The 12987-nt window shown below is 39.0% G+C and overlaps 1 protein-coding gene across 1 annotated transcript in view; it reads left to right on the plus strand.

Moving 5' to 3' along the window:
- The window catches only part of CPB1 (carboxypeptidase B1), a 47170-nt gene extending 34515 nt beyond the window's left edge, over nucleotides 1-12655 (plus strand). The window contains exons 10-11 of the mRNA XM_069104716.1: nucleotides 9196-9280; nucleotides 12282-12655. Coding sequence (XP_068960817.1) covers nucleotides 9196-9280; nucleotides 12282-12469 — 273 coding nt within the window. The 3' untranslated portion in view covers nucleotides 12470-12655. The remainder of the gene's footprint in view (nucleotides 1-9195; nucleotides 9281-12281) is intronic.
- The last annotated feature ends 332 nt before the right edge of the window (nucleotides 12656-12987 follow it).

Consider the following 12987-nt stretch of genomic DNA (forward strand, 5'->3'; position numbering starts at 1 on the left):
AGAGAGAGAGACAGAGAGAGAGAGACAGAGACAGAGAGAGACAGAGACAGAGAGAGAGAGAGGGAGGGAGGGAGAGAGAGAGAGAGAGAGAGAGAGAGAGAGAGAGAGAGAGAGAGAGAGAGAGAGAGAGAGAGAGAGAGAGAGAGAGAGGGAGAGAGAGAGAGAGAGAGAGAGAGAGAGAGAGAGAGAGAGAGAGAGAGAGAGAGAGAGAGAGAGATCAATACATACAAAGTAAATCCAGAGTACATGATGAAAAGTAGTCAGAATGGGAAAGAAGATATATAGGATGTATGTGTTGGAGGAGACTAGGTTAAAAGGAAGAAAAGAGTGAGAAAAGATTATAGGTGAACAAAAGATACCAGCCAGACTCAGAAATTCATGTTGGAGAGTAGGAAGAGATAAGGTCCCATTGGAAAGGTGAGCTAGACAATTCGAGGTATGCTTCAAGCCTATTACAGATTCTTAAGCAGGGGAGTGATACAATGAAAGTGATGTTTCAGAAGATTAATTGGGCAGAGGTATGAAGGATTCAACATTATCTAACAGAAGTATGAAATCCAATGTATTCTTCCATTATTTTCATTTGATTTTTCCTGAAATGAACTAGAGTTCATGCTTGTGCTTTTTATCTCTGTTTTACATGAAATAAGGATAAGACCACTCCAAAATATTCTTGGTGAAAGGTATTTGAAGCTTTCACAGAATCCTGCATATTTTTCTTTATAAATAGCCAGAGACATTCTTCAAGCCTCAAATACAAGTGGGCTAGCTCATCTCTATTACCCAGCACTTTTCAATGTTTATTGGAAAGGAACCTGGCTGTTCACCAGAGTAAATGCATGCAGTGGGATGCATTGTATGTACATATCTCTGGCTGACTACAGCATGTATCTACATGACTACAGCTGACTCACCCTTCTTCTACTCCCCCTGCCCCCAGTTTTACATAGTTTCAAAAGAATGTACGTTCATCAGCCAAGAAGGAAAAGTTGTTTTAAATCAGGGGAAGCATTCTCACACAACCCACAGGGCCTTTAAAGACTGACAGTTCCTCCTCTCCTGAGCCAAGCTCTCCCCTCATTCTTTTCCCTCATTTACTCTCTGGCCTCCTAATAAAAGCCTAAGCCCTTTGACTGCCCTTTTTTCTCAGAAACATGTTTGTTTTCTCGAGGCTTTCGTGCTCAGACCTTGGCTTTTGTTCATGAGGTCTTAGGGGCTTCTCTTTTCCAACCAGAACTGCAAAAGTCAAATTTGCTTTATTTTATCTCAGAATTAGTCATTTCTTATTACATGAAAAAGGTTCCTGGAGAGAGAAGGAAGCTGCAGTTAGTGATAATCTTTCTTTTTGCATTATCTTGTGTAAACACCCATAACGAGGTGGCTAACCACTTAGCACTCCATTCTGAAGGCTGAATTGGATTCTTTTATTTTTTGTCTGTTTACTCCTTCGTATTTTATTTTTTGCATTTAGAAACATCATTAAAGGAAAGGGGTCCATAAGTTTCACCATAAAGCCAAAGAGCCTCATATCACAAGAAGGACTAATACCAGTCCTAGAGTCTGGCTTCCTGATCTGTAAAATTGGGTTAGACTAGACAGTCTCTACATCTCCAACCATGTGATTCTGAAACTACTGGAGTTAATGAAGATATTTATAACTCATTCTAACTGTGGCATGCTTTTACTCTAGTGGTAGAATTTCAGGCATAACGGCAAGCTAGCTGATGAAATATTCTGGGGCAGGTAGGGCCTTCCAGCATCCCTGACCTCATAGCCCCAACTCCGTTAGCCATAAGCCATTGTTGTCTCCATTTGCCATGATCATCTGGAACTACCTCAAGCAAATAGATGTCATCAGTCGCTCAGTCAAAGAATCAACAAGCATTTACCAAGTTTTCACTGTGTTAGAAGCTATGTTAGGTACACCCTGGAGATATAAAGGCAGAAGAAAAATATCCCCATTTACCATTAGTGTCTACTTAGCTGTGTCTTCTGAATGACCCTAAGCTTCCAACTTCCTTTACAAGATCTCTGAGAAAAGAGCTATGTCTCCATGTAAATACCAATCAGTTACATCCCACCATGGGGCAAAGTTCATCATTTACATCTATAGTTTATTTGTGCCCAGGGCACTAAGACTACTGGAGGAGAAAAGGGATAATCTATGCCCACTATTTGACAAATCTCCTGCCAGCCTAGTACCTACTTAGCACATAGTAGGTCCTTAATAAATGTTTATTGATTGTTTAAAAATAATATCAAACAAATTAATTTTCAGAATTTGTCACCTTCCTAAGTTAAATATATCAGGTTCAGTTGACATCAAAGATATCTCCTTGACTGGGCTTTGGTTTGTTTTAGCCATGTGCTGTTGCTTTCAGGGGATTTTCCTTTTCTGATCTCATAGTAATTCCTTCAATGCATTTGGAGAATTTTATAAGAGCCAGTCACTGCTGTGACTGATATGACAGCATTAAGGTTGAAGCCTCAGATGTATATGCAAGTAAGGGGTGAGGGGCATTACAGTCTATAAGCCAGGGACAGTAATAGCACAGTGGGATGGAAAGATTGACTGGGAGTCAGAAGATCTGCAGCTTTTATGTCATCGTGGACAAATAATTTAACCTATCTGATCTTCAGTTACCTCATTCTTAAAATGAAGCTATAAGTCTCCTTCCAACTCTAAATATATAATCCTATACTCTACCAACTGGGCATTCTGAGACTGAGGAGAAATATACACTGGATTGTTCTTTCTTCTGATGATGGGCAACACCCATCACCTAGTAAAGCGCCTGGCACATAGAAGGTGCTTAATAATTGCTTGTCAATGGACAGCAGAAGCATAAAATGCTGAGTCGTGAACACGTATGTGACATTTACAACTCTTTTCAGCTCCCATGACCAGCATATCTTTTTAGAACCAGAATATAATAATAAAAAAGGAATGAGGTTTGAATGGGAAAGTATAGAGACCCAAGATCCATTTATTTATATATGAAGAAGGAACTGAAGAGGGCAAACCAGGCAGGTGGCATAGCATAAGCAAAAGTTCAGAGGTACAAATAAATATAGTATGCCTTGGAGTGACATCCTTGGTGGCCCTGACCTGTAAGTGGCTTGTGTCTGACCTGATTTACATTTTATTTGCTTTTATCCTTCACTGAAGGACAAAATTTGCTCCAGCAAATCTTCTGTCGAGCCAAGAATAGGAAATTTTCCATGAATGGCATCATAGTACTGTGAAGGGAGAAGGGAATGTAAGACTAAGAATTGCCAAAAATGCATCCTACTCCCTACACCATCAGTAGCTCTGTGAGAATTTCCTGCAACTCATTTAGCTGTCAGCCCTCATGAAATTAGAGACTCTCCAAAGGAAGGGAAATTAAAGATAAAATATTCCTAGCAAGCAATGCCCATACTCCACTTGAATACTATCAGTAAGAGGGAGCTCAGCCCTCAAAAGGCAGCTCTTATCATTGTAATTGTTAGAAAGTTAGACCCTCTATTTGGGTGTGTACCCCTCACACACTATCTCTCTGAAACAGAGAACCTTAGACATGTTGTGTCTCCAATAAAATCTAGTATTGATTAAGCACTCTGATCTCCTCAAAAAGACAAATCAGGATATATCAGGTGCAGAAAACTTGAAGTATCATAGTTTGCTAATTGTGACACACACAGATCCTAAAGGACCTGTTTTGGAGTTTGCTTGATCTTGCAGATAGAAAAGCACAGAACCGAAGCCAACATGGAGGGCAGGTGATGATGTGAAAAGGGCACTGAATGTTTAATCAAAGGGCTTGGGTTCAGATCTTTGGCCCTGTTACACATGTGTACACTTGCCTTAGGTAGGTAACTTCTTCAGGCCTCAGGCTTTTCATCTGTAAAATGAAGGATCAGATGAACTAGACCGTTTTAGGGACCCCATTCCAGCTCTAAATCATAAAATCTTAGAAGCGTAGATTTCTAGCTGGAAGGGCCCTTCATGATCATCTAATCTAATACCATCATTTTACAAATTAAAATACTGAGGCTGAAAGGTTAAATGACTTGAGCACCATCACCTGGGTAATTAGTAACAGGCAGGATTCAGACACAGGGCCTCTGACTCCATCCCTAGCACTCTTCCCGTCCTGGATCATCATGGGGCATCCCAGGCACTAGGCAAACCAGCCACCGAAGACGCCAAAGCTCTATCCTCCAACCACCAACCAAAGTCATGAGTCATTTCTGCACTACTGCATCTACTATAACAAACTCAAGGTGGCCCCCATCCACATTCAGACAACTCCATCCTGGAGTCTTTTTAAACCCCATTTGGCATTTTTCTTGTTTAGTCGTTTTCAGTTTTGTTTGATTCTTCTCGACGCCTTCCTGGGGTTTTCTTGGCAAAGATACTGGAGTTGTTTGTCATTTCTTTCTCCAATTTGGCCCTACCCACACACTTGGACTGCTTTCTTCTAAGCCTAGGCATTGAAACTAGAGATGAGTTGATTTTTTAAAAACAAGATGATTAAACTAAAGTCATGAGGTCGCCTTAGTAAGACCAATGGCGGCAGTGGTAATGCCAGTAACACACTGGCCAATCCAATCCATGTCTATCTTAGTTTATGTTTCATCAAAGAATAAGCTACTTCAAAAAGATACCTAGAGATGCTCAGGAAACAGTTGGTTATCATTTTACAACCTCAGACAGTTTAAGAAGTGCTCAACTGAAAACAGCTGATTTTTTTAAGACTGTAATCATAATTATGATTGAAAATGATAAAAGGAAAGAAGAGATCACAAGTGCCTCTTTGGAGAGGATATATCCGGTAAGTAAAATATCTGAAGATGAGATCAAATTAAAAACTCCTATGTACAAAACTAAGCCTTCTGTGTGTGTGGTCAAGAGAAGAGTGCAATGGACTTAAATTAAATCTTAGAATTCATAGTTTTTAGGAGTTTCAGAAATAACTCAGAAAAAAATGGTATTCCTAAGAACAAACCAAAAATATAATTCAAGGTTTAGGTGCTTAAAGGAAAGAAAAGAACAGAAGAAAAGCCTCAGGAAAGTAGCTAGAAAGGACTGGAAGTTCATGTGTAGGATCAGAAGCTTAACTTCACAGAAAAATGACTGAAACCTTCTTTTGATGAATGACAAGTAGGAGAAAATCATAGTCCAGTGAGCCAGTGGGAATCAGGCCATCAATTACCCAAAAAAAATCCTTAGTGCTTCATCAGTGTTTCACACATAGAATTATAGATTCAGAGTCAGATAATTCAATACCTTCAATTTACAGATGAGGAAACTGAGGCCCAAAAAGTGACTGATCTAAGATCACATACTTAGTGAGTAAAGAAGGGAATAAGCACTTGTCTGACTGATACCAGGCACTGTGCTAATTTCTTTACAAATATTATCTCCTTGGATCCTCACAACAACCCTGCAAGGTAGAGACTGTTGTTATTCCCATTTTACAATTGGGGAAACTGAGGCAAACAATGATTAAAGTGACTTGCCCAAGGTAACACAGCTAGTAAATGTCTGAGACTGCATTTGAACTCAGGTCTTCCTGATGCTAAGCCTAGTACACTAACCACTGTGCCATCCAGCTGCCTCTGAAATCCCAGAGCTAGGATTTAAATCCAGGGCCTCTGCACTCCAAATCCACTCTTCTTTCCACTCTACCACACTGCTCCCCCATCCAAGAAATTGTCTTCCAAAGCATTTTAGGATTAGTTAATACTTGGACAGTATCCTAATTTCATTGTGTCTGGAATTTGAAGCAATGAGTGATGAGAAAACCAAAATCTAGTGGTTTCGTTGAATTTAGATAAAATAATAATGATTTGGGGGGGCAGCTCCTATTGAGGGACAATTCTATCAGTGCAGATCATCAATTACTCGGAAGCTTATACTTTTTGAAAGTTGCCTGGGGTGTAGAGGGAGAGATGAAAACAGTCGTCCAGGGCCACCAAACCAAGGGGTGACAGAAATGGGGATCGAATATAGATCTTCCAAATTTCAAATCATGTTTAATTCCACTACACTGTATAGCCTGTCTAGGATGTTAATACTAATGCTACTACCATTTCTCTTCCTCCTCTTCTTTCTAAAAATGCTAATTAATCATAATAAATATTGCGTAGTTAACATTCCTTGAAGCAGATGGTAGTGCAGTGTATAAAGCTCTGGGCTTGGAGTCAGGAAGACCTGAATTCAAATCCAGGTCCAGACACTTAATAGCTATGTATTCCCGGGCAAGTCACTTAACCCTATTTGCCTCAGTTTCCTCATCTGTAAAATGGAGAAGGAAATGGCAAACTACTCCAGTATCTTTGCCAAGAAAACCCCAAATGGAGTCAGAAAGAGGCAGGCATGACCAAAATGACTGAATGAGAACAATAACCCCGTAGATAATTTGCTTAACCTCTGCTTGCCTCAGTTTTCTTATTTCTAGGGGGGGGGGAATAATAGACCCTACATCCAAGAATTGTTGTGAATATCAAATGAGATAATATTTGTAAAAGTGCTTAGCACAGTGCCTGGCAATAGTAATACTACATAGATGCTCATCCCCTTCTCCACTCTTATGAGCCCCATTTTGGAGAAAATAATCACAGTTGATTCCATTAACCCTATGAGTATCTTTCTCTAGCTGGGAATTAGGGCAAGCAAAGCATGAAAAGTTGAAATGATCAGTGAGTTCGCTCTACAGCTTGGGGTGAATCATTTCAAGGGCTTTGTCTAATAGTCATGTGTCAGATTTCACAATTCTTTTCAAGCCTTCAAATTCGTAACTTGTTCAGTAAAACATTAAATCTTTCCTTACCAGAGCTGCCAAAACCCTTGACTGGCTTCACACAGATCTTCATTTCACTCAGCTGGTTTTGAGTTCAGAACAAGGAATCAGGGCAGTTGTCATTTTTTCCCCCTTAATTGTATTATTCCTTTTTTTTTATTTTAACAATCTCTAACTTCCTCTGCCTATCCCCGCTTATGTACAAGGAGCAATGATGTTCCTGCACTAGGAAATGTTGCTAGTTTTATAAGCAGAATGAATTGTAGTTAATTCTGTAGCAGTAAACAATCAGTTTTTCCAATCTGTATTTCCCAGAAGACCCATTCAGGCTCTACTGCTTAAATGATTCATTCAAATATGCAGTATGTCAGTGGAAGTAAGAGAACATTTTAATGTATTGCTTCTCTTGGGGAAATCATCTTTGGGGTTGGAACTAGAAAGCCAAAGAGTTCTGGGTCTTATTAAAGTATAATACTGCTTCTAAAACAGCACAATACAATTAAATTCTTAACAACATTTTATACCTAACTTCGAATGACCTACATTTGGAAATGCAATGCATAGCCAGTCTCTAATCTGCCAGACTCGAGATTTTCTGAGCTAGATCCAAGAGGTCCTGGATAATGGTGTGCTATTGGCCACATGATCTTGAGAAAAGAGCACTGACCTGGGAGTCTAAGGCCTGGGTGTCATTTTAGTTCTGCTATTCAATACCTGTGTATTGAATATACAGTATATTACTGTAAATTGAATATACAGTATATTACTGTGTGGCATTGGGCAGGTTAATTCCCCTCTCCAGAGTTCTAAGTTTCTGCATCTGTAAAATGAAGAAATAGACTCACTGAGCTCTACAGAGCCCTCCAACTATGATCAGGTATTTCTAGATTGGTCCTGAAGATTACTTTGGCTACCAAGTCCTTTCTGCTTAAAGTTTCCACACCACCTCATTAAGTTTCATATAACTACTATTGCTAAACCTCGGCTTCATTTTCCCTCCCATTCAATCAATCAACAAGTATTTATTAAACCATAACTATGTGCCAGGCACCAAGTAGAAACTGGTAACACAGAGACCCAAGGGAAACAGCCCCTGCCCTCAAGAAGCTAACTTCTAAGGAGGGGAAGGGAACAGATCGACATGCACACGTATAGGAATATATTAAATAAATACAAATCATTTCCTTGAAAGCGTTCTGGTGGTTAGAAAGGAGCAGGAAGAGATCAGGAAAGACTTCATCTAGAAGGTGACACTGAAACTGAGTTCTGAAAGAAATAAAGGATCCTAAGAAGTAGAGGTGAGGAATGAGGGCATCCCCAGCATGAGGGACAGCCTGCTCAAAGGCATAGAGATGGTAAATGGAGTATCATACATGACAAATGGGAAGAAGGCTGGTTTTACTGGATTGTAGTGTGCAGGAAGGGGAGTGATGTATGATAACATTCTAAAATAGTCTAGGCTGCATTGCAAAAGTCTTTAAAAGCCATACCCCATTGATGCTATTAGTTTTTTCTGGAGTTCAATCAACCAATAAACATTTATTAAGCACCTACTTTATGCTAAGCACTGGGGACTCCAACAGAAGCAAAAGACAGTTCCTGACCTCAAGGAGCATACAATCTAATGGGAGACAATATTCAAACAACACAGGATGAAAAGGAAATAATTAACAGAAGGAAGGTATTATAATTAAAAGGAATTGAGAAAGAATTTTGCAAAAGATAGGATTTTGGTTGGGACTTAAAGGACACCAAAGAAGTTAGTAGGTGAAGTTGAGGAAGGAGAACGTTCTGGTGGTGGCAGACAGCCAGAGAAAATGTATGAGCTGATAGATGGAGTATCTTAAATGTGGGAAACTTCTCATAGCCATAGAGAAGCCCCTGGCTCTGACTCTCTGCTCTTGCCAATTCTACTGGCCAGTAATATGTGCCAAATTAAACCTAAGGGCATAAGAAATTTCTTAGCATATTGACCTTTGATCATCAATAAATAAAATGTTTGGGGAATGTTGATTTATATAGCCTCATGTTTTCAAGCCTAATAAGAATTAAAAAAAAACAAATCTAAATAATTCCGGGGCCAAGATGAGCAAGCATTGCCCACACATCTATAAAGAGAAAGTACTTAATGAATAATAAAATATAGATCACCACCAAGCACCCAAATAAATTTACAATAAACTTAAACCAGTCACCAAAATTCTGAGTCTCAGTTTCTTTATCTCAGCTTCTTCTTTAAGATGAACATTATGTTATTATTTCCATCTACCTCCCTCACTAGGACATAATCATATCAGGTCCCTGGGGTACTTGAAGACTGCCCAAAAAACTTAGAAGAAAGAAATAAGAAATATGAATGGTACCATTTCAGTGTCTGAATTTTCTTTCATTATGATTCCCCCCACAGAACACCCTGGCCAAGGCGATGATCAAAGAACTGGCGACGTTGCATAATACAAAGTATACCTACGGTCCAGGAGCCACAACTATCTGTGAGTGCCTTGTTTACCCCTGTACCCACCAGCAAATGTTAGTTAAAGTAAATAAAGCACATCCACAGCCCTTTCTGGCTGACAGCTTAGCCCTCTCTTCCAAAATGTGTAGCATGTGACTTCAGCTCAACTGTGAATGTTTGGGGTTTTTTTTCTGTCTAAAACATGGAATTGTAATCAGATTTCTGTTTCAGAAAGGATGTGGGTGGTGCAGGAGGGTGGCAGCCCCCTTTCAAACCACAGAACCATATGCTAAACCTAGATAGCTTGCTATTTCCTCAGACACCAGTGAACACAATGCAGATTAGATATCTTCTGAGTGAGAACACAGACATGATCTGCACGTCATATTTTCAATTTATTCTGAATTGCTTGCTACCTGATTTACTTTAGATTTCTTTTAATCATGGGACCAGTGAGCTTATGTGAAATACAAAGTTAGTATGTACATATTCTGATTCTTTTTTAACAATGGATTTAATTTTCTATATACATAACTTTAGCTACTAAGAAACAGATATGTTTAATCATCCCATCCAGGGAATCCCTAAAAGAACTGGCTTTTACCATGGAAGCAATTACTCCTCTGAGCTCTTCTAGAATTTGGTGACAATTTCTATACTGCAATTATTGTTTAAAATTCTGTGCTTCCTAGAAAAGAAAACCCCGGAAAAAATGGTTTTTTAAATCCTTACAAATGATTATAACCATCTTCTATACAAAATATAGAGTATGTATTAATGTGCTATTTATATATAGGGAGACACTTTAAATGTAGTCTATGTATCTGTGTATATGGACCATATATTCTTGCACACACTTAACAACCTGGGCCTCTGCAAAAGTAGGAGGATGGAAAAGGTAACCTTAAAAATCCTTCTGACTCTGTGTCTATGATCCTATAAACCCTCAAAATGTCCCTCCCGTACCCCCACATTTTTTTAAAGTTACTATCACAGGAATAAAAAAAGTTACTATCCCTGTCCCATGTTGTTTTATGCATTTGATCACTTATGAATAGCAAGGTAAATTCTGGTGGATTTAATATTTTGTTTGTTGGTTTGCTTGTGTGTTTTAACCTATGTTTCCACCAGCACAGAGAACTCAGTCACAGCATGCAACTCGTTTGTAAATCATGGTCTCACAATATTACCTAGTACACCAAGAGTTTACAGGGCTCATGCGTGATCATACAGCTAGAGGCAAGCCTGGAAACAGGGTCTTCTTAACTCCAAAGTTGACCTTTTCTCCAAAATACAATGATACCTCTTGGTTAATTTAATATAGCAAGTGAAAATCTATTGGTTGAAGATGAATTTTTATCTTCCTCCTATTCATTCATCCCCCCTCACTCAAATAATAAACCTCTACCAGCTCCTTCCCTACTGCCTTCAACTGTGACCAAGTCTTCTCTGTTCTTGAAAGGCCTTCATTGGGCCCTCCTAGTCCCTCAAGCTGTCTTCCCATATTTCTCCTCTCTTCTCAGTCTAATTCCTTTCTAGATACAATGCCTCCAAGTCCTGTTTTCCTGTTTTCCCCTTAACCCTTTGCAATCTGGCATCTCATTTCATCACTCAATGGAACCTGCTCTCCAAAGATAGCCGGGATCTCTTCTTTTCTCAGTTCTCACTCTTCTTGACCTATCTATTGCATTCATCAGCCTTGACCACCCTCCTCTCCTCAATACTTTCTCCTATCTGGGTTTTGATGACACTTAACTTCTCCTAATTCTCCTCCTCCTCCTCCTTCATGACTGGTCCTTCTCAGTCTCCTTTGTCAGCTCCCCATCCCAATCTCACCCCCTGACTGTGAGTATTCACCAAGGCTCTGTCCTAGCTTCTCACTTATCCCTCTGTACAGGTGTCTCTTGGTAACCTCAGCTGCCATGGGCTTAACTATCATCTCCATGAAGATCACACACACACACACACACACACACACACACACACACACACGACAGCATGCTCCAGAATTCTTAGAACAGTTTTAAATTATTAAAGTTTAAATTGAACTCTTTTAGGATACCCTCTTTCTGTCTCTCTCTTTTTCTGTCTGTCTGTCTCTCTTTGTCTCTCTCTCTCCCCATATGTATGTATATATTTATTTCTTTGTATATACACACATGGGTAGGTATGTATATATATATATGTGTTTGTATACAAATATATAGCATACATGTATAAAATCTCTGAGTTATCTGCATATATATGTATGTATATACACATGTATATGTAGAGACATACATATATGTATGCATTGTGTGTTTGTGCATAATTTGTGATTAGTCTGCATCAGGATGATCATTAAATCCATAGCAGCTGATAAAATTACCAAGAGAGATAGTACAGAAGGACAAGAGAAGAGGGACTAGGAAAGAGAGAGAGACAGAGGAGACAGAGACAGACAGAAAGACAGGAGAGAAATAGTTTGATCAATCAATCCTCTACCATGAGCTTCAGTCCAATAGCTTGTAGGATATTTTAAACTGGAAATCTCAGAGACATCTCAAACTGAGTATGTCAATAAGAGAACTCATTTTCTTACACACACACACACACACACACACACACACACACACACACACACACACCACCCCAAGCATACCATTCTTCCACACTTCTCTATTTCTATCAAAGGCACCACTAACCTTCCAGTCTCCCAAATTCATAATCTCAACATTGTCATCCATTCTCGGCTCTCCCTCACCCCATGAGTTCTTTTCTTCTCTTACAATGCAGCCTAAGCAATATCTTCTTCAGGATTCAATCGGATTTAATTACTTTATGTGTATTTGTATTCATTCACTTAATAGTTTTGTTGTTTATATTTGCATATCGACTTGTTTTCACCTTCCTTCGAATACAAACTTCTTTTAAGAAGGGATTGCTTCCTTCTTTGTACGCCCAGCATCTAACACAGTACTTAGTACTTATTAAGCTTAATAAATGTTTGTTGACTGATTCATTCAATCATTCTGGGTCTATTTCTTCTCATATTTCAGATCCTGCAGCTGGAGGCTCTGATGATTGGGCTTATGACCAGGGTATCAAATACTCTTTCACCTTCGAACTCCGGGACACAGGAAGATACGGTTTCCTGCTTCCTGAATCTCAGATTAGAGCAACCTGTGAAGAGACTATGCTAGCCATCAAATATCTCTCCGATTATGTCCTGGAGAACCTATACTAATATAGAAGGTTCCACAGACCCAAGAAAACCTTACTCTTAGATGCAAATTTTCATTTCTTACTCTCATTAACTTTTATTTTTAGCATCTTGAATGCTTTCAGAATTCTGACCTTACCTTTAAGCCATATAATTAGTTCAACCATGTCTTAATATCAATGAAAATTAAAACTATTTCTAATTTAAAAACCAATTGTTTGTCTACTTCTCTGGCAATTTGAATGGGCAACTGAGAAAATCATGTTTTCACTTTGGGGTTAGCTACTATGGAGAATTTTAAAGCTTTGGAGCGTGTGAAGTGGTGTTGGGCAAAAAGTAGTCTCCAGACTCTGGTATATTTGTTTATTCATTCCTTCATTCAATAAACATTTTTTAAATCCTACTATGGGCAATTGACTGTGCTGGATATTGTGAATACAAAGACAAAAAACTGGAGGGATCCAAAATGGCAACAGAAAAATAAATGTGAAATACATACAAAGTAAATATGAAGTCATGAGAGAGAGGGAGGGGGAGGGAGA

This window comes from Petaurus breviceps, unplaced genomic scaffold (genome assembly GCF_028583685.1).
Source record: "Petaurus breviceps papuanus isolate PSGF00001 unplaced genomic scaffold, PetGlider_PUasm1.0 688, whole genome shotgun sequence".
Classification (NCBI taxonomy): Eukaryota; Metazoa; Chordata; class Mammalia; order Diprotodontia; family Petauridae; genus Petaurus; species Petaurus breviceps.